This window comes from Rhinolophus hipposideros, assembly GCF_964194185.1.
Source record: "Rhinolophus hipposideros genome assembly, chromosome: 17".
NCBI classification, from domain to species: Eukaryota; Metazoa; Chordata; class Mammalia; order Chiroptera; family Rhinolophidae; genus Rhinolophus; species Rhinolophus hipposideros.
Genome location: NC_138063.1, coordinates 9,685,284 through 9,708,556, shown reverse-complemented (window position 1 = coordinate 9,708,556; position 23,273 = coordinate 9,685,284). Strand labels below are relative to the sequence as shown.

At 38.0% G+C, this 23,273-nt stretch overlaps 1 protein-coding gene across 1 annotated transcript in view; it reads left to right on the top strand.

Moving 5' to 3' along the window:
• The window catches only part of SERPINB7 (serpin family B member 7), a 52,640-nt gene extending 31,504 nt beyond the window's left edge, over positions 1-21,136 (top strand). Inside the window, exons 4-8 of the mRNA XM_081078546.1 lie at positions 566-682; positions 12,496-12,613; positions 14,791-14,933; positions 17,818-17,964; positions 20,005-21,136. Coding sequence (XP_080934672.1) covers positions 566-682; positions 12,496-12,613; positions 14,791-14,933; positions 17,818-17,964; positions 20,005-20,403 — 924 coding nt within the window. The 3' untranslated portion in view covers positions 20,404-21,136. The remainder of the gene's footprint in view (positions 1-565; positions 683-12,495; positions 12,614-14,790; positions 14,934-17,817; positions 17,965-20,004) is intronic.
• Positions 21,137-23,273: the final 2,137 nt, after the last annotated feature.

Genomic DNA, 23,273 nt, shown 5'->3' with positions numbered 1-23,273 from the left:
AGCATGTTCTTTTAGAAAAAGAGACTGTGGGACTAAATTTAGCAAAATTACTGTCTCGCTGACATATTTAATTATGTTCTCTATTCTTTTAAAGCAAAGGAGCATGTCTCATTAAGATTTCTGTATCATGGGTATTTCAAATATAATTTTTGAGAATGTGCTTGTTAATTATTCATTTACCAATATTTTACTTGTGTGTCAGCTAGACTTTGGCAAGATAGCATGGAACTAAAGGTTTTGATTTTATCTTTACTCTTCACAGCCAATTTACACTGCTGAAATGAATTATGTAGTACACATATTAGGCAAATTCATTATTTTCTATTAATAATTTTATTCTAAGGTTAATAATTGAGTGTAGTAAATCCTTTAATTAACTTAGATCATAGACACTATTATGAGAGAGGGTAAGAAATTGTAGATGTATGTGGCATTGTTTGCTGCTTTTATTGTGTTAATATTTTTTAGTTCTTTTCTGGTACATGTTTTATTTTCTATGTAAACAAGAGCATACCTATCATTGCAGCCCAAGAATACATTTTTATAATTTTTTTTTAAATAACAGCAAAGACTCCAATCTCAGCTGACAAGAATTCTCTCTGACATAAACACATTCCACAAGGATTATGAACTCAGCATCGCCAATGGGCTTTTCACAGAGACTATGTTTGACATTCACAAGGTAAGTTCAGCCTCCTGTCTCAGAAGGTTATTTCCACTCTGGACCTGAGTCTTGTTCTATCCAGCATCTGAATATTGACTTGCATCTTTCTACTGAGTTATACAAAGGTGATTTTTTGTTTTTATTGTCACTACTAATTAGGTTCCCAGGTGTCTTCAAAATATCATCAACGTTTTCAAAGAACAACTTTACTCTACCCAAGTGATCCACATATTCAGGCTCCAAACTAGAAGAGAACTTGTCTCTGAGCAGTGATGTGGAACTGTCATTAGGGTGGGAGGGGCAGACAGCCCATTTGGGGTTATTCACGGGCAAGAGGAAAAAGTCTGTCCATTTTCCCTCTGAGCTTTGTGTCTACTGAGACAGTTTTGTATCTCCAGTACTGAGTTCACCTTCTTTTTTTCTCAGCTATGCCCTTTATTCTGTCTTTCCAGCACTAACCAACTTATCTTTTCAGTAAAATCATTTATAACAGAATTCCTGGTGAGTGACATAGCCAGGTAAGGCCAGCCATTGGCAGAGGAGCAGTTCAGACTTGATACAGAGGTGGGGGATGGGGTCTTGGGGTCAGCAGACTCAATTTTGGTATTACTAAGTGGTGTTTGTATTTCAATTCATTCATCATCGTAGGCTGCTCACCGAAAGAGCCATGAGACCTAGAATGCACTCTATATACTGCTATGCTCAACCCATACTTTAGAACCATCATTGCCATGACAACCAGAAGCCTGTTAGTACTATTCAAGCAGACGCAGTGGCCATGATTCTCGGGGCATGTTTGTTCTTCCTTTGAATTCTCTGTTTCTCGGGCAACTGTAAATCTCTGGATTAATCTCCACTTGTGTCTTTCCAGCTTTCTGGTTCCACCCAACCATTATTGTTTCCTCTGTCTGTCACCCACTCAAATTCTTTGCCCCTTTCCAGCACCACTCCCAAATTGTTTGGCAGCCTGCCAATTGTGAACCATTGGGCCACTTTGTTTTTCAATGTTCCCCAAAGAATCTTACGCAAGCATTACAGGGGCCACCTGCATGTGCAACCCCACATTTTGTGTCTCTGGTCCCATGCATACTGCTGTGGCCCTGAGGACCGCTAATTCTGTCCAAATGGAAATAGATGAGTCTATCATGCTACTGCTTATGGCAGACTTCCATGTTCCCCTTCCTGGTACTCTGTGTGTACAGAACAATGAACCTGGAAGCACAGTAGAGGTGAGATCGGATCAAGAACATGGAAATGGAGACATTGAAAGTTTGCTCATCTTTTAGCAACATGAAGATGATGACACATGAAGTTTGTAAAGCACTTGGTTCTTACCAAAGCTATCTACTTGATCTTCATTAATTATATACGAAACTGAAGGTTAACATGTGGAACACAAGAGTGGGACTTTACCAACATTTTTAATGTAACTAGTACTCTTTCTACTATAACTTGATCACCATCAGATATTTGCAAAAGTGAGAGATGAATAACATAGTCTAAGCACCATGATACCATAATGGCGATTTCATCATTGAAAGTCATTTGTTCTTTAATTAAAAAGAAAAAAAAAAAAGAGAGGAGACCTTATCAAAATGGCGGCATGAGGAGAGCCTCTGGAAATCTTCCCTGGAATTTACAACAAATCAAACAACTATAACTCCACAAAGGACTTCCTGCACAGCAGACAGGCAAGACAAATTTGCCCACTACTGAATTCACCTAAAGGTGGGCAAATCGCACGAGCCGGGGAGAGGGAAGGGAGAAGGGCGGATACGGAGCCGCTTGGGCGCAGGACGAAGACTTAGCTCAGTGCTCCAAGGTCGCTGCATCCCAGAACTACCGCAGCTGTGGGAGAGGGAAAAACTCCGAATGCTAGGGCTCCGTTTATGGCCCACAGGGCTGAGGGGCCAGCATGTAACATGGCTGAACCCAATGCTCACAGCAGAGACCTCCGAGCAAGACTGAGGGAAGAAGGCTGAAAATGGTGGTTTAAGCCCTCACTGCCACAAAGAACAGAAGCCTTAGGCACTGAGACTAGCTGCCCGCTCCCTACCCTCCCAGAGCCCACCCTGCCCCCAGCTGCCCGGTGCTAGAAGCAGAACTAGTAGCGTGTCAGATCAAAAGAACAGAATATTTGTTGTTCTGAGAACTGTGGTCCACAGACACAGATTTGCAGCACAACTAGTTATGGCAAAGGGGAGGGAGTTGTGGAAGTAGGACTGGCTGTGGTGGTGGTCACCACTATTGCTCTGGGCCACCTCTGACAACTCACCCGGCCCCTGTCTCCACCTATCTGGGCAGATCCCTGCAGGAGTAAACAGAACTGCTAAAACACACGGGCTCTGAATCTGGTGCAGGAAGAGCTTTGGAACTTCAAAAGCTCTCTGCATACCCACACGGACACTGCGCCCTGTGACCCAGGCGAACTATTAACAGAGGAGAAGCCCGTCTCCCAGGGAATCCCCCCATTGTGTGAGAAGCAGAAATAGTGCAGAGAAAACATAGCACTACAGTGTGAGAGAGAAAAAAAGGCTGTAGTCGAAGAGAAAATAAAACATTCTACCAACAAGTACTGGAAAACAAAAGAAAGACCTCTTTTTGTCAAACGGTTGCAGAAGCCACTCCTGTAGATGTCTAGAAAGAGAAATAATAAGTCAGTAATTGCCATGAATAACCAAGACAACAAGGTAGCTCAGAAAGAAAGTGAAGAGTCTCCAGAAAAGGAACTTAAAGATATGGAAATATGTGACTTAAATGACAGAGAATTCAAGATTGCAGTTCTTAAAAAACTCAATAAGATACAAGAAAACACAGAAAGGCAGTTTAATGAATGCAGAAACACAATCAAAGAACAACATGAACATTTTACGAAAGAGATTGAAATTTTGAAAAAGAACCAAATAGAATTTCTGGAGATTAAGAACTCAATAGAAGAAATTAAGAATGAAATAGCGAGCTTAGGTAGTAAAGTTGACCAGACGGAGGAAAGAATCAGTGACATCCAAGATAGAAAGCTGGAAATGACACGGATGGAAGAAGAGAGACTTAAAAGAAATGAAAGAACTCTACAAGAACTTTCTGACTCCATCAGAAAGAGCAATATAAGAATAATGGGCATACCAGAAGGCGAAGAAAGAGACAAGGGAACAGAGAATATATTCAAACAAATCGTCGATGAGAACTACCCAAACTTGTGGAAAGAATTGGATCTTTGAATCCAAGAAGCAAATAGAACACCTACTTACCTCAATCCCAACAGGCGTTCTCCAAGGCACATTGTATTGAAGCTGACTAAAATCAACGACAAAGAAAGAATCCTCAAGGTAACCAGGAAAAAAAGACAGTAACTTACAAAGGAAAGCCCATTAAATTATCATCAGATTTTTCAGCAGAAACTCTACTGAAAGGAGAGGGAAAATAACCAAATATTCAAACTATTGAAAGAGAGAAATTATGAGCCAAGAATAATATATCCAGCAAAGATATCCTTTAGATATGAAGGAGGAATAAAGACCTTTCCAGACACACAGAAGCTGAGGGAATTTTCTAATACACGACCTGCACTACAAGAAATACTAAAGGAGGCTATTCGACCACCATCAACAGGGACAATTTGTGGCAACCAAAACATAAAAAGGGGGAGAGTAAAGGCCTGAACTGGAATATGGGAATGGAGAAAGTAAGCGTGCTGAAGAAAATGGAATACTCTAAATATCAAACTTTCTTTTACATAAACTTAAGGGTAACCACTCAAAAAAAAAAAATCAAGAACTGAAATATATACTGTAATTAAAAAAAGAAACAGAGGGAAACATAATAGAATACCACCACACAGAAATAATAGACAACAATAAAAAGGCAAAGAAACAATGGAAACACAGCCTTACCAGAAAACTAAAGATAGAATCACAGGAAATCCTCACATATCAATAATCACCCTAAATGTAAATGGACTGAACTCATCAATAAAAAGGCACAGAGTAGCAGATTGGATCAAAAAAACTAAACCCAACTTTATGCTGTCTCCAAGAGACACATCTCAGCTACAAGGACAAACATAGACTCAAAGTGAAAGGGTGGAAATTGACACTCCAAGCAAATGGTACCAGAGAAAATCAGGTGTAGCCATAATGATATCAGATGAAACAGACTTCAGGGTGAAAAAAGTAACAAGAGACAAAGATGGACATTTCATAATGGTAAAAGGGACTATACAACAAGAAGATATAATAGTCATCAATATTTATGCCCCCAATCAGGGAGCACCGAAATATGCCAAGCAACTACTAACAGAACTAAAGGAAGAAATTGACCAAAACACAATTATACTAGGGGACTTAAATACATCATTGACAGCTATGGATAGATCATCCAAACAGAAAATAAATAACGAAATAACAGCCCTAAATGACACATTAGATGAAATGGACATAATTGACATATATAGAGCACTTCATCCTAAAACATCAGAGTATACATTTTTTTTGTAGTGTACATGGAACATTCTCAAGGATAGACCATACATTGGGACATAAAATCAGCCTCAGTAAATTTAAAGATTGAAATCATACCAAGCATATTCTCTGATCACAAGGCTTTGAAATTGGATATCAACTGCGAAAAGAAATCAGGAAAAAACACAAATACATGGAGATTAAACAACATACTTTTGTAGAATGACCAGGTCAAAGAAGAAATTAGAGGAGAGCTCAAAAGATACATAGAAACAAATGAAAATGAAAATACATCCTACCAAAATTTTTGGGATGCAGCAAAAGCAGTTTTGAGAGGGAAATTTATATCCTTACAATCCTATCTCAAGAAACAGGAAAAATCCCAAATAAATAACGTCATGTTACACCTTAAAGAACTAGAAAAAGAAGAACAAATGAAACCCAAGGTCAGCAGAAGAAAGGAAATAATAAAAATCAGAGCAGATCTAAATGAAATAGAGAACAAAAAGACAATGGAAAAAATTAATGTGACAAAGAGCTGTTTTTTTTAAAAGATTAACAAAATTGACAAACCTTTGGCTAGACTCACTAAGATAAAAAGAAAGAAGACACTAATTAACAAAACCAGAAATGAAAAAGGGGAAGTTATCACAGACACCACAGAAATACAAAGGATCATCCAAGAATACTATGAAGGACTATATGCCACCAAATTCAATAACCTAGAAGAAATGGACAAGTTCTTAGAAACATATAGCCTTCCAAGGCTGAACCATGAAGAACTTGAAAATCTAAACAGACCGATCACCAATAAGGAAATTGAATCAGTCATCCAAAACCTTCCCAAGAGCAAAAGTCCGGGACCAGATAGCTTCACTAGTGAATTCTACCAAACCTTCAAAGAGGATCTAATACCAATCCTGCTCAAACTCTTCCAAAAAATTGAAGAAGAGACAGGACTCCCCAACTCATTTTATAAGGCCAACATTACCCTGATACCAAAACCTGGTAGGGACAACACAGAAAAAGAAAACTACAGACCAATATCTCTGACGAATACAGATGCAAAAATCCTAAACAAAATTCTAGCAAATGAAATACAACAATGCATTAAAAAGATTGTTAATCACGACCAAGTGGGGTCCACCCGCAGGGCACTAGGATGGTTCAACATCTGCAAATCCATCAATGTGATACATCACATAAACAAAATAAAGGACAAAAATCATATGATTATATCAATTGATGCAGAAAAAATATTTGACAAGATACAACATCCATTTATGATTCAAATACTTAATAAAATAGGTATAGAAGGAAAATGTCTTAACCTAATAGAGGCCATATATGACAAACCCTTGGCTAATCTCATAATTAATGGTGAAAAACTGAAGCTCTTTGCTCTATGTTCAGGAACACGACAGGTTTGTCCCCTGTCACCTATACTTTTCAACATAGTGTTGGAAGTCCTTGCCAGAGCAATCAGGCAAGAGAAAGAAATAAAAGGCATCCAAATCGGGAATGAAGACGTTAAGTTGTAACTCTTTGCAGATGACATGATGCTATATATAGAGAACCCTAAAGACTCCACCAAAAAGCTGTTAGAAACAATCAACGAATACAGTAAAGTTGCCGGCTACAAAATCAACGTACAAAAGTCCATTGCATTCCTATATACTAACAATGAAATCTCAGAAAAAGAAATACAAAAATAAAATTCCTTTTGCAATTGCAGCAAAAAGAACAAAATACCTAGGAATAAACTTAACCAAGGATGTGAAAGATCTTTATGCTGAAAACTATGATATTTTTAAAAGAAATTGAAGAAGACACAAAGAAATAGAAAGACATTCCGTGTTCATGGATTGGAAGAATCAACGTAGTTAAAATGGCCATATTACCCAAAGCAATATACAGATTTAATGCAATCCCCATCAAAATCCCAATAGCATTTTTTAAAGAAATAGAACAAAAAATCATTAGATTTGTTTGGAACCACAAAAGACCCCGAATAGCCAAAGCAATCTTAAAAAAAAAAGAACAACACTGGAGGTATCACACTTCCTGACTTTAGCTTGTACTACAGGGCTACAATAATCAAAACAGCATGGTATTGGCAGAAAAACAGACACATAGACCAATGGAATAGAATTGAGAACCCATTAATAAAACCACATGAATATGGACAGATAATTTTTGACAAAGAAGCAAAAAATCATACAATGGAGAAAAGACAGCTTCTTCAATAGATGGTGCTGGCAGAATTGGATAGCCACATGCAAAAGAATGAAACTGGACTGCTATCTGTCACCATGAACCAAAATTAATTCAAAACGGATCAAAGACTTAAGCATAAAACCTGAAACAATAAACTGCATAGAAGAAAACATAGGTACTAAACTTATGGACCTTGGGTTCAAAGAGCATTTTATGAATTTGACTCCAAAGGCAATGCAAGTAAAAGCTAAAATAAATGAATGGGACTATATGAAACTTAAAAGTTTCTTCACAGCAAAAGAAACCATCGACAAAATACAGAGGCAACCAACTGAATGGGAGAAGATTTTTGCAAACAGCGCCTCCGACAAGGGGCTAATATTCAAAGTATACAAGGAACTCATGAAGCTCAACAACAAAAAAGGAAACAACCCAATTGAAAAATGGGCAGAGGATCTGAAGAGACATTTCTCTAAAGAGGACATACAAATGGCAAATAGACATATGAAAAAATGCCTGACATCACTAATCATCAGAGAAATGCAAATGAAAACTACAATGAGATATCACCTCACTCCAGTTACAATGGCTATCATCAACAAGACAAATAGTAACAAGTGTTGGAAGGCTGTGGATAAAAAGGAACCCTTATACCCTGTTGGTAGGAATGCAGACTGGTGCAGCCGCTATGGAAGGCAGTGTGGAGGTTCCTCAAAAAATTAAAAATAGAATTACTGTATGACCCAGCAATCCCACTCCTAGGTATCTACCCAAAAAATCTGAAAACATTTATCCATAAAGACACGTGTGCTCCAATGTTCATTGCAGCTTTGTTTACGGTGGCCAAGACATGGAAACAACCAAAATGTCCTTCGATAGATGAATAAATAAAGAAGTTGTGGTATATATAAACAATGGAATACTATTCGGCAGTAAGAAAAGATGATATAGAAACATTTGTGACAACATGGATGGATCTTGAGAGTATAATTCTAAGCAAAATAAGTCACACAGAAAAAGCAGAGAACCATATGATTTCACTGATATGTGGTATATAAACCAAAAACAACAAAAGAACAAGACAAACAAATGAGAAACAAAAACTCACAGACACAGACAATAATTTAGTGGTTACCAGAGGGTAAGGGGGGCGGGAGTTGTAGATGAGAGTAAGAGGGATCAAATATATGGTGATGGAAGGAGAACTGACTCTGGGTGGTGAACACACAATGGGATTTATGGATGATGTAATACAGAATTGTACACCTGAAATCTATGTAAATTTACTAACAATTGTCACCCCAATAAACTAAAAAAAAAACCACAAAACTTTTTTCTCGATCACCAGATAGGAAAATCTCATTTAGCTCCCTCTCCCTGCAGTAACACTACACAATCAAAAATCTTTAATTCAACAACTCAGCCAGGTGACTGCATCCATGCAGACCACAGAGAAAAAGAGTACCACCCAGGTCACTAAAGGTAGAAGATGGTCCCAGACTTCTGATGGGAAGAGAGAACCACAGCTACTAAGGACACAAGAACTATCAGAGGAGTACTCTTTCCCCACCTAAAACCCTGCAGTACTACATGTAATCAAGGGCCTCCCAAATGACTGCATCACACATACATTTTTCAAAGGCCTTCAGGTACAATGAAAAGAGTGGCAGGCTGAGCCAGGTTTGCCTGAGTCCTAAGTCTGTCACTTTATTGATCTGTGTCCTTCAACAATCAGTTGATATGTCTAGACCTCAGTTTCCTTGTTGATAAAATGAGAGAATTGTACCAAATATTATCTGTGGCTCTAAAATTTTATGGTTTAATTTGTAATTTTGAATCTGCAATGTGCATTGAGAATGGAAATTATGCATAGTATTGTTGTGGCAGCTAAAACTAAAGTGCCGCTAGCGGACCATCTTCATTTAACAGTCAGCAACAATTTCATGAGCACTGACCAAGTGCAAGAGCCATACAAAGTATCATGGGGATGCAGAGATGACTAAGGAATTCAATGTTGGCTTAACATTTAAAAACCAATAAATGTAATTCACTACATTGAGAGGTTAAAGGAGAAAGAACTTAATATTGATTCAATCAATGCAGAAAATAAAATTCTCAGAAACCAGAAAGGGAATTTTTTATAGAAAATAGTCTCAGTAAAATACCAAATATTTTTGCCCTAACAGTAGGAACAAGATGAGGATGTTTTCTGTAACATTTTTTTTTTCTGTAACATTTCTATACACATTTTACTGGAGACATAACCAATAGAACTGGAGGTCACAGACAGGAAGAAAAATATGTGACGTGTATTTGGATTGGGAAGGAGGAAATAAAACCATTACTGCTCACAGATAACAATCATGTACGTAGAAAATCTGAAAGATTTTATAAATCAGTTATTAGATTTAATAGTGAGTTTAGCAAGGTTAACATAAATTCATTCATATTTCTATGCATTATTCATAATTAGAAATAAAATTAAAATAAAAACATCTAAAGTGGCATTCTAAAACATCAAATACTTAGGAATAAATCTAATGAAAAATGTTCACAAAACAAAATGAGTTGCTAAGAGAAATTAAAGAAGAATTTAAAACAAAAGATACATCTTGCTTACGGATAGCACTCTCAGTATTATAAAGGTTATGTATTTATTTATAGATTCAAAGAAATTGTTTTTGGAGAGATTGACAAGCTGACTTTAAAAATTACTTGGAAGGACAAAGAATTAAGAAAATTCAAGACGATTTTGAAGAAAAGGAAAAACAAAAACCAGAGGACTTACATTATTAGAAATTAAGGCTTACAAGTTACAATTATTTGGATTTGCTGGCATTTTTGCAAAGACAGACCATAGACCAGTGGAACAGGGTAGAAAATCCTGAGACAGACTCATACATAGAGATACTTAATTTATGGTAAATGTGACTCTGCAGAGCAATAAGAAAGAATGATGTTTGTTATAAATGGCGTTGGTTCAACTGGCTATCTATACAGAAAAATGTATTTTGACACCTATCTATATAAAAATAATCAATTCCAGGTGGAAACTGGACATAAATGTGAATGGTGATATAATAACATGTTTAGAAAATAAATATAAATTATGACCTTAGATAGGCAAAGATTTTTTAATCTTTGTTTTAGGGTACATAAAACACTAATCATATAGGATAAAGCAGACAGGATAGATGGTATCAGAATGAAGAATTTATTTTCATCAAAGGGCATCATAAAGAGAGTAAAAAGGCAAACCACAATGGCAGGACATATTTGCAATACATATAAGCACTAAAACACTGGTATCCTAAACAAAAAAACTCCTACAAAATAGTAAGAAAAACACAAAGAGCCCAGCAGAAAATGAACTGGCATTTTACAAAAGAACATATTTAAATGGCCAAAAAACATATAGCTGGACTAAACAAAAATTACATAAATAACACACACACACACACACACACACACATTCTTGGTGGCCCAAAGCTCTTCTCTGATTTTCTGGAAGTGCTGACACCCTGTACTCCTCAGCTTCTCTGGCTAGGGACTGGTTCTTAAAACTGTTCTTTGAAACTAGTGTCAGAGTGGATGGATGGATGGGTTAATCAGGAGATGAAAAGAGTCTTATTCATGGAAATTACACCCAAAGTCTTCTTGATAGAGGTAATCTCATCCTGCAGGCAGATAGTGGACAGCTAACCCATCCTCATTATTAGGGTTGAAAACCCCTATAAAATTTATCAGGATACCTTCTGACAATACATATGATTTGTGATGAATCTTATTTTCTCCAATTATAAAAATCTTTCCCTCAAAATGTATATGTGTGTATTTGTTGTATTGTTGATGTGTTGATAAATTCAATTGCTATGAATTCTTTTTATTAAAAATAAATATTTCTTGAGCACCTATTTTGTGCAAGGCAATTTTGTGCAAGGCCAGGTGCTGGGAATACAGTAATAAGTAAGGCATATGTGGTCCTGACTTCACAGAATTTACTCTCTTGTGAGGGCTCAGGAAATCCCAAATGTAAATAAGATGCAAGAGGGTATCAGCTGGTCAGAGAATGTAGGAGAAGGGACTATTAGAGGTCATAAGGGACATAGACAAGACTCTCTGACCTAGAGAGGAGGCATCTATGCTTGGAACTAGAAAATGACGTAAGAACTATGGGACATTCCAGGCAGAAGGAATGCTGTTAACAGACCTCCAGAGAGAGGGGACACATGGCACTTCTGAGGAGCTTCAAGTAGTTGGGTATGACTAGAGAGCAGAATATGAAGGAAAAAGTGGCTTGAAATGCGGGAAGTGGGGTGCTGATGAGCAGAGCCTTATAGGCCAGGTCCAGGGATTTGGACTTTGTCTTAAGTGCAGGAAGTAGCTTGAAGGATTTTTAGTAGGAAGGAGGTGACATAAGCAAGGGAAATGAATTAGGAGGCTACTGAAATACTTATGGTAAGGAAGCAGTACTTATGGTAAGGAAGCAGTACTTATGGTAACGCCAAGGAGCTGGGCGTTAGCCGTCATCTCTATTAGTTCCTGCAATCCATTTCAGAACAACTTAAGTTATACAGTATGCTTGCTCTGCACATCCAATCTCAAGTTCTCCAGCTTGCCTTCCAGCCACGTTTCCATATTTCTAGGCATATTTTCTCATCTTTGAGGCAGGAGGGAGTCTGACTAAGAGAGTGAAAATGAGAGACAAATTCAAGACTTTTTCTTTCTTTCTTTCTTTCTTTCTTTCTTTCTTTCTTTCTTTCTTTCTTTCTTTCTTTCTTTCTTTCTTTCTTTCTTCCTTCCTTCCTTCCTTCCTTCCTTCCTTCCTTCCTTCCTTCCTTCCTTCCTTCCTTCCTTCCTTCCTTCCTTCCTTCCTTCCTTCCTTTCTTTCTTTTAAATTGATTGGGATGACAATTGTTAGTAAAATTACATAGACTTCAGGTGTACAATTCTGTATTACATCATCTATAAATCCCATTGTGTGTTCACCACCCAGAGTCAGTTCTCCTTCCATCACCATATATTTGATCCCACTTGCCCTCATCTCCCATCCCCCTCCCCTCAAGACTGTATTTCTTATCTGCTTAAGTTGGTGGTGATTTGTAAACACGAGAACTGCACATTATTTATAGAACTGTATATTATTTATATTTGCAGAACTTTATTGAGTGTGCTGAGAAATTGTACCAAGCCAAAGTGGAACCAGTTGACTTTACAAATGATGTAGAATACACTGCATATAATATTAATAAATGGATTGCAAAGGAGACACGTGGTGAGTGCAATACCGGGTTTTTCTCCAAGATTTATCAGTTTTATGTGAATACTGAGAACTGTCCACTTGAAGTTAGGATCCTCTTGTGCATATAAGACTCCTCTTAATCCAAAGTAATGATTGTTGTTATTTAAAATTGCTTAGTATAATATTTGTGTGCAATGTGGTTTTGAACAATCTTAATAATTTGAGTGTTTTATGCTTTACAAAAGTCTTTTTATAATCTTATTTGATTGGGAAATAATCTTGTGAGACAAATAGATTTTATTATGGCCATTTCATGAATCAGTGACAAGCAAAAGTAATTTACTCAGTTTTCCTCAATATCTTATACCTGGTTAGCGAACAAGACTAAGAGTAGTTTATAGGACATTATTTTCAATGACCATGGCATATTTCATTCTAATGATCAGTCTAGCATCTTCCTTCTTGGACTGAAGAAGGAAGTCAATGATGACATCCTACTGCCTAAAAATATATATTTTCATATCATTGCTTTTTCTAAAGGATGAACAGTTTATCTTTAATTTAAAAGTTATTTTCATTTATCAAAATAATATATGTGGCTCAGATAGCACCTTCCAGAAAAAGTACATCTTTACTGGTAAGTCTCCATCACAACTTAACACTGAATTACAGCTAATGTTCTGGTTTAGTACAAAACAAATGAGGAACTCTGTTCATTGTCATTTTGTTAATCAACTGATTCCGAAGCCAGCCATTTCTTTACCTAAGGCTTGGCCTTGATTTATACTTGGAACAATATACATGTATTTGCTGTCTGGCTCTGTCTTAGAATTATGAGACCTGTGATTTGTACTCTTACATGTAAACATTCAACAGCATACAGTTAGTCCTGGGAATAAGAATACAGTGGCTCAATTTTCTTTCTGTTCATTAATTCATCATTACACCCGGAGGGGTTACTTTGACCATTAGGCATTACATGTTTCAAATATACTAGTCATAAACCAAGAGAAACTATGCAATTACTTTTGTAATAATTGAGTGGGATTCTATTTAGTGTTTAGTATTTTTGAAAGTATCAGGTTACTAATACCTTTTTCCATTTTGAGCAATTATTTCTGTTCCTTTCTTTTTCGTGCAAATCTATGTATAATTCTCATTTTGATAAGCATATGTACTCAGACTCATTTGGGAGAACACTTCAACTGCTGCCATTATTCCAACAAGCTTTCTGAGGTCTTATCGCCCACCCCTGAGCCTCCACACTGTACCAGAACCATCCTTTAAAAGGCAAATCGGACCCATCATCACTGTGCCCTTTCTTGTCTTCCAATGAATCCTGAACAATAATTTTCCATTGCCTTCAGGATAATCCAAACTTCTTACCACACATTCAAGGTTCTTCCTTATCTGGCCCCTGCCTCCAACCTCTTCAGCTTGACTCTTCCTAAAGCATTGAAATGAGTTAGGTTTTCCCTAAATGCACTTTGTTCTTCTAGGCTCCATGTCTTTGAGCAAACTGCCCCAGCTTTAGGGATGTTCTCCCTGCCCCCTTACCTGGCCCTGAGCCTGAGCTGGTGGCCCAGCCAGAGATGCGTGCCCCTAATCTGTGATTCCACAGCACACTGAGCCAGGTAGCTACAGCTGCGTTTGGTGGCTGCCCCCTGTCCTGGAGTCTAAGCCCTGTGGTGGCATGGACTGTGTCTTTCATAGCTGTGATTCAAGTACTCAGAAGAGTGCAAAGCATTTGGCAAAAGTCTCATTAACGTGGAATGAAGGAATGAATTAGCTCTTTCAAGAGAATGTGTTAAATTATCCTTGCACTGCTGTGGCCTTGGGAATGAAATAAACGCAGTTTGGAGCCTGTGAGCAGGGAGGGGATTTGGGCATTGTCTGCCTGGGTTGAAATCCTCTTGCCAGAATTGTACAACTTTATACAACTTGCTGAACCTCTCCTCGTTCCAGTTTCTTTAACAGGAACCGGAAGCAATCACAGTGTCTACCTCCCAGGGCTTTTGTGAGGGTTAAACCAAACATTGCACATAAAGCGTGTAGAAAGTATTGGACAGAGTCATTGAGCATAGATTACTACTGATATCATTATTATTATAGTCACGTGATAAGAAAAATATGCTTCTCTTGTCTTTAAAGTTTTAAAATATTTACATTAAAAAAGTAACATTTTTTTCCTTCAATTTATTTCTCAAAAGGCAAAATCAGGAATGTCATCGGTGAAGGAAGCATAAGCTCGTCCGCGGTGATGGTGTTGGTGAATGCCATCTACTTCAAAGGCAATTGGGAGTGGGCCTTCGCCAAGAATGAAACCTTCAGTTCCCGGTTCAAATCTTCCAAGGTATGGAAATCCATTTAATTTAGGAAAATTTTTTTGCCAATAGTATTTTGTTACAGAAATGGTGGTATTTACATAGACAAATGCTGAGTTCACCATTTCTTTTTTTTATTTTTAAAGATTTTATTGGGGAAGGGGAACAGGACTTTATTGGGGAACAGTGTGTACTTCCAGGCCTTTTTTCCAAGTCAAGTTGTCCTTTCAGTCTTAGTTGTGGAGGGTGTAGCTCAGCTCCAGGTCCAGTTGCCGTTGCTGGTTGCAGAGGGCGGAGCCCACCATCCCTTGCAGGACTCGAGGAATTGAACTGGCAACCTTGTGGTTGAGAGCCCACTGGCCCATGTGGGGATCGAACTGGCAGCCTTCGGAGTTAGGAACATAGAGCTCTAACTGCCTGAGCCACCGGGCTGGCCCCTAAGTTTACCATTTCTTTACTCATTTCTTCTACCTCATTAATAACACTGTATGGTTCAAATGCTAATAAAATAAACTTTCTACTTTCCTGCTAATTCAGGTGAGGGAACCCAACTGGAGGTGTTCTGTAAATGGATAGTTCTTAAAAATCTATTTGAAATTGATTAAAGTAATAAAATATGAATTTGTTTTAAAATATTCTAGTAGGGGGCATATAAGAAGAACATATGACAGAAGTGTAAGTTTTTTTCATGATTCTAACTGTGAGGTGCACAGAGTCATTTCATAGCAATGATTTTTCCTGAGTGAAAGCAAAAATGTGTTTCCTTTTACAAAGAAAAGTTATGTTTAATAAAGGCATGCATTTCTAAGTATCGGTTATACGTGTTTCTTCATTTATTGCTTTTTGATCTAAAACATCCTAACCAAACTTCATAAAACATGTTTTTTTTTTTTTTATACCAATTTGTACTCAACAGTCTTAGTATAGTAAGAGTATCAAAGGCCCTGGAGCCAGAAATACCACGTTGGGTCCTTGCCTTTCCTCATGGAAGCTGCCTTGTTTCCGGCAAGTTAAGCACTGTAGACCTCACCAGTGAAATGAAGAGTGATTCCATGAACCCACCTCTAGTATTCCTTTCACTCAGTCCATCTTTTATGTTGAGATACGTAGAGAAATTCGGATTTAACTTTTAAACTTAGTTTTATTTTTCAAGCGGAAAACGCTACTGAAATGTTCTTTCTGCACTTTCCCACCTCAGAAGTTTAAGACACAGGAGTGCAGAATGCCGATAGAAATCACAGATCACTGGATGAGTGAGGGGAGGGGGAATAAAAAGCCGCCTAGACAAGCTGCATCCACAGGTATGGCAGGAGGAAGGTATTTGGGACGACGTTGAGTACAGAGTAGAGCAGGAAGTAGGATGACCCTTCAGCTCGCTGCAGGGACAGTCCCCTGAAAACTGCATGGAGTGTAGCCAGTCCTGCACTGGGTGCGTGACTGCAGGAGAGCCTTAGAGCCTTGCAGAGCAAGTTTATAATGCAAATGTCTCAGAAATATTTTGAAATTTGTATATGAGAAGATAATAATATAATAAGTTCTCATGAAAATGCAGCTCTGTCTTTAGTGACATTATCTGTATACTTGTAGTAGGATGGATATTAGGCAGTGCTAGATTTTTAGTGATGGGGCAGGTATTGTTAACAAAGCGTGTGAGGTTTTGTTTCTCATTCTTTCCTTCAACGTCTCCCCAGCAGATTGCAATGGTTAATTCATTCCCTTCCATGAAGATACACCACGCCTAGTTACTGCACTGTTTGTGGGTTTCTATTTATGCTCCTAAAGAAGTTTTTACTTAAATAAATATTCATATGTAGTAATTGTTTAAAATAATCTTCCCGCCTCTATCATGCCCCTTACAATATAGCTATCATACATAGAACTTCCAATAGGGCTAAAGAATCTATATCGCTGATGTCAGTTTGGGTTTCATCACTTTAAAAATTGGTGGAATGACATCTTTGCTAAGAAGTCTCCTTTCAGTCTTTCTGTAGCATAACTCAGCTGTGTGATTCTTCCCTTTCCCTAGTATGGGAATGAGATATTGTGGCTGTGACATGCCAACCCCCATTTGTACCAGGCCCAATTTGGCTGATCTGTTTCACTAGGCAGATGCCTTTTCCCCTTCACTGCTCAAGGTACATTCTTTCTGAGGTTTGAACTCTCAGTCAAGAAGGGTATCCTTTCCAGAGGGACAAGGACCTTTGGATCCAGCACAAATAATTATCTATCCGCCCCATGTAGAACTTTCTGTACTAAAGGGAGATATGACAGGGCAGATGACAAGTTTGCAGAAACACAGTATCTTTTAGGAAAAAGATGGTTTATTACACGTCTATGGTGTTTCTGAATACACAAATGGTATTCTCAAGGTTAGAGCTACTGTGTTAATTTGAGGTATATCGTCAAATATTTTGCAGGAATTAAACAATTTTTTTACAAGACCTCATTCTTGAATTCTGTAATTTTGATCGTATTAATCTGTATTTTACTTCTGATGAGAGAAAAAAAAAACTATAGCGTTCATTTTTAATTGAAATGCTACTTAATAATTATCAATTACTTATTATATAGACATTTTCAGATAAAACATTAAGTGCAAGGCACTGTTACAAGTGCTAGATATATTTGCTCCCACAATCCTTACAATAATCCTATGCAGTAGAGACTATTGTTATCCCATTATGTAGATGAGGAAATGGAGGCACAGAGAGGTGAAGTAACTTGCCCAAGGTCACACAGCTGGGAAGTTTAAACTCAGATAGGTAAAGTCGAAGATGTGAACCAATGCAACCACTATTGGTAACATATCAGGAAAAACCTACAAGATCAACTGCAAGATTATTCTTGTTGTGCTTGGTCAATAAGTGAAATAAAGTGGGCTTATTAAAATTTTTTTTGTGACTTGACTTTCAGTGTCCTGGGAAAGCAGTCACCATGATGCATCAAGAACGGACGTTCAATATAGCTGTCATTCAGGACCCATATATGCAGGTTCTTGAACTCCGATATCACGGTGGCATAAACATGTACGTAATGCTGCCTAAGAGTGACCTCTCCCAAGTAAGTTACCACCAACACTATGACTATTGGGGAAGACTTTTAGGATATTGTTAGCTGTGTGTTCATCCATCAACTTTAAGATTCTGGATTGTTGGAATATTAGAAACTTAGCCACTTGTTCATTTATTTGACAAACATTTAAGGAGTGCCTACTATGTGCCAGCCATTGTTATAGATGTTGAGATTGCCTTACCTCAGTTTAGCATAATTTTAGTTAAACAGCTGTGAAATGGGAGCCCTCTCAAATTTCAGTTGTGGAGGGAAAAGGGCATTAGTTTAGGTCTTCCTTGCCCTTGGCCATGAAAACGGTCTTTCATGCGTTATTGAAATTTTGATAGACTAAGTACCTTCAGGTAGGAATGATATGATGGAATTTTGAAGTCCTAGCTCTTTAAGAATGAAAATGTCTGGTCTCACTCTGCACGGCTGTGTCTCTAGGAAAAGAGACTGCCTTGTGACAGATGTAGCAAAAACAACAGACCAGCACAGTGCAAGGGACAGATGGTGGTGGCCATGCGCAGACGTCATCACTATAGCTCAGATCCCAGTATTCTTTCAGCCCTTCGTCTGCCTAGCGTCCCTGTGAATCTGGCCACCTGAGTCCGCAGCCTGCAATCTAAGAAGCCTAGATCACATCTCGCTTCTCTATTTTTCCAACCAAAGGAATATTTATTGAGCACCGACGATGTACCAGGCCGTGTGCTGTGTGCTTCATTTATAGTATCTCATTTACATGAATAGCAAGTGAAATGTCATAAAGTTGGCATTTTTAAATCTAAAGTGAGACAATATAACATATTGGTACTCAAATAATTCGCTTGGTAATCTTTATAACAATGAGATTTTAGCACACATCAATTATTTTAACTTCACATAATCTGCAATGATAAAAAAAAAGTAGATAAAACAAGTAGTAGGTAACTCAAAGGGTAGATTTGTTCTGCACTTATTGTCTGAGTTTCATCTTCATCAGTAGATTGCCCTAATGTGTGGATCAGACTAGTGTAAGTCTGCATATCTACGTAACCCTATGTAACTAAATAATGATAAGGAAGTCGGCTTTGCAGTAGGCTAAAGGAGAAAACAATTCTAACTCAGAATGAAAAGTTCTTACAGGTTAACCTCAAACTTGATAACTTACACACAGAAAATTTAAATTAGAATAAGTTTGATTACATACATTTAGATTCTTGGTAAGAATACAGATAAGGCTGAATAGCTGTGTGAATCAGTTTGGGATTCCAGGGAGCCTGCATTTGATAACAAGTGCCCATGTGTAAGATTTGTAAAGAGTGTGCATGAAAAATCTTCCCATTATAAGTCTGGACTAATCTATGGCCAGTTCTCAGGAGTTGGTGAATTTACTATGTGAATCATTTGGGGTCAGTGAGGGTATTGGAGAGAGAGACATGGGCTCAGGCGCATCTCCTGACATTCTCCTGAGTTTTAGCTGTCCCGTGTGTTGAGTAGGGGAGTCAACTTAGGTCCGAGCCTCCTTGACAGTGTGGGTGACTGTGCTGGGAGATGTTTATCACCCAAGTCCTTGTGGCTAGAGCTCTGGGTTCCTTGCCTCAGGTCACCTGGGGTTCCATGGACTTACTTCTGCAAGCTATGCAAACATGAACATTTTCTACGTCTTTCATGATGAAGAAATGGTCAGGAAACACTGATTTAAATGACTACTGAGTTCCTTTCTCCCTGTGATGGCTCTGATTTCCTAATTCCTTGGCCTGTCCATTGTCTCACTTTGACTATATATGTTCACATGTGGGCAGAGAACGGAAATGCCCTGGGCCACAATTAAGTCACACCTTGTCATAGCAGAATGAATTAAACATGTGATTTATTAAAGAGTACTTGAACTATTTGTTTTAATCATTTTCCATTTCCAAGCTGTCCAGCACCCATTCACATACTTATACATACATACATACAGTATCCAGGAGAGGGTGATTATAGAAAACCATATATCTTTGTACTTGTGGGGTCATCTGTTTCTTAACCCTATCACTGTAAATTGCCTTTTAAATATGCTTACAGATTGAAAAAAAACTGACCTTTCGGAACCTAATGAAATGGACCAATCCAAGACAAATGAGCTCCCAGTATGTCAAAGTGTTTCTTCCTCGGTTCAAGATAGAGAAGAATTATGAACTCAAAGGCCATTTAAAAGCCCTCGGGCTGAGCAATCTCTTCGATGAATCCAAGGCTGATCTCTCTGGCATAGCTTCAGGAGGTCGTCTATACCTGTCAAAACTGATGCACAAATCCTACATAGAGGTCACCGAGGACAGCACAGAGGCAGCCGCTGTCTCAGAAAGCAACATGGTCGAAAAGCTACTCCCTGAGTCGACGTTATTCAGAGCTGATCACCCATTCCTATTTGTCATCAAGAAGAATGACATCATCTTGTTTACTGGCAAAGTCTCTTGCCCTTGAAAATCCAATTGGTTTCTACTATGATAGTCCCAGCAACCACAAGGAATCACTACAAGTGAATATAGTTTAGTTGGAAGCACGTGGTGTTTTGTTATTTTACTTCCTTCTACCATTGGCCAGCAGGTGATTTTGGTGACTTGAACCTTCTCAGACATCTGGTTGATTATCCTGATCTTGCTCTTAGCATTTTTATCACCATCTGTCTCACCCATGTCTAATTTCATTGTCTTTCTATCCACACTCATTTCCACCAGTCTCTCCCATAGCAGCGTGCACGCAGATCTGGGCATGGCGTCTGGGAATTGTGGAGTGCTCCACAGGTAATGGTAATATAGGAGCAGCCCTAGGCATCTTTGTTGAAACTCTATAGGTATCACAGATCTTCTAGTTTTATTGTAAATGATCTAGGAAGTAAGCCCTGCTGCTAGGAATAAGTGTGAGGGGTAACTTTCCCTTGCTGACCTAAGAAGACATTAGAGTTGACTTTAACACATTGGATGTGAAATCAGTGTCTAATCTAAAAGTGAAAAAATATGGTTTTGGGATGGGGGGGGGCAACCAAAATATTTCATTAATAACTTTAAGTGGATGTATTTTGACCTTTCCTTGATGGAGACTTAATATGTACATAGTTTTTTCAAATATTAAATATCTTTTAACTGTTGCCAGTTGTTATTTACAGTACATTATTTCATATGCTGTATAGTTTACAAGTTTTTTCTCTATTTATCAGAATAAAGAAATACAACATAACTGTACAGTGTGATTTTTTCCCCTGTGACCAAATGTGAGACTCCCACCACTTTCTTTGTTTTCCAGGCCAAACAAGTAAGGAATGAAAAAGAAAGAGTGCTTTTAAAATATAAATCGGATTTTGTTCAATGTTAATGTATTACACATTAAAGTTACTTTTATAACTACTTACATCGGCTGATGAGCTAATTTTAAATACTAGGGTTTAAATTCATAAGGGGAAAGGATTGGCACATATGAATATTTATAGTAAGACATAGGCAGCTTCACAAAACAGATTAAAAATAAATCGAGAATCAATAGACAATGCTGAACTTACTAGTAACCTATAGCATGGCTCTGTGGTGCTTAGTGCCCGACCTGGCTTTCAACAAATATGGTGGAATCCATTACTATGACATGAGCAAATCAATGTGTCATGATTTGAAAGATGTAGAAAAGACCTGGACCGCAGTAATTTGATCACTAACTTGCCACACCTGAAATGACTATGATGTCTTTCAGAGACCTTTACAGGGAGTGAATTTAACTGGTATGCAGTGGTATGTTTCTTGGGAGAAACTAATTTTTCTGATTAACTCTATTCCCACCTACTGCCATTCAAAAGCAACATACCTAGACTCTGTCCTTAGGTGGTAATCAGACAGGAATGGGACTCAGGAGCTTGCATCCCAATGGCGACCATGCAGAGCAGAAGCAGGGGAGCTTGTCTCTGCTGATCAGTTCTCTGGGAAAACCATGTGGGTCTCCAAACCACTTAGGTTTGAAGCAAATGTTGGAGAGAGTGAGAGGCATGTCTGTAAGGAAATAGTACAGAAAAACTAAATACAGTCTTTCCCTATAATTTTGGTTGGGCACCCAAACCAATGAGGTGGATATATGGACAGGTCCATATATCCACCTCATTGGTAAGGGCTCCAGCTCATGCTGAGATGGGCTACATCGTCAAGTCAGGATCTAAGCTTAATTTGTTGGAACTTCCACAAGCTTGAAACAACTTCTGAAACTGTGCAGTTGGAAAGAATTGATGTTTTTGGTTAAACATTGTCCATACACATCTCAATGCTAGCAAAGGTAACAGCTGTTCAACTTCTCTCTTAACACTGAGCTTCATGTTTCTGGGGCAGGAATCATGTCTGATTTGTTTTTGTGTCTCCACTTCCCTAGAACAATAGTTAACATACGTAGGCCCTCAGTATGTGTTTAGGATGAATACAGTCGTTTGTCCCAAGTGTGTGATTTGGGATGGAAATGAGACCTCAGGGACCAGTTGGTATAAGTCCAAGCCATTGATATTGTAATGAATTTCTTTTTATCCAAAGATGACTTTTTATTTATCATGTTTCCTCAATCTGATTTAACCTATGTGTTTCCAAAGCTCTTCTCCTCTTAATCAAAATTCTCTCTCTGTACGATCTCATCTGGTCACATGGCTTCAATAATAGTTGATGACACCGATCTATATGTTTAACTTCATCCAAATGCATAACTGCTTCCTAATTAAGTCCACCTGAATGTCCTAGAGTAAAACTAAACAGTCTGAGATGAAACACATCACTGTCCTTCGTGAGTCAGCTATCCCCGCTTGGGTGCCCACTTTTGATTAAGGACAAATTTCACTTATCTTCCTAAAACACAGATGAAACCAAGTCAATCTTCTCCATGCATCTGAAGATATTGAGTGGCAATTACTTATGTCAATTCAAAGATGGGTCAAAACCAAAACAAAACCAGGGAAAACAATTCATATTCCATGGCTGACCAGGTACGATATACTGCTACTCTTCTCAGAGGTGAAATTAAGGCCATCTTGCCACTCAACAGCCTCACATCTTCTGATCAGTTGGTACTGGGTAGTGCCATCTCCTTCAAAGCGACCTGAAATGTGCATTTTAGAAAGACCAAACCAAAACAATGCCTTCCAGGTTGGGTGATGTAATCTCACGATTTAATTTGTTTTTCTCTTAAAGGTAATTCTCAAAATTTTTGCCCTTAAAATATATTTAATTATTTCTGGTCTTAGGGAAATAATAATTTCCAAGTGAATATCCTAGCTACATACTTAATAAAGTATAGGTTTAGATTTACAAGACAATTTTAAAAACAATTATTGAAAC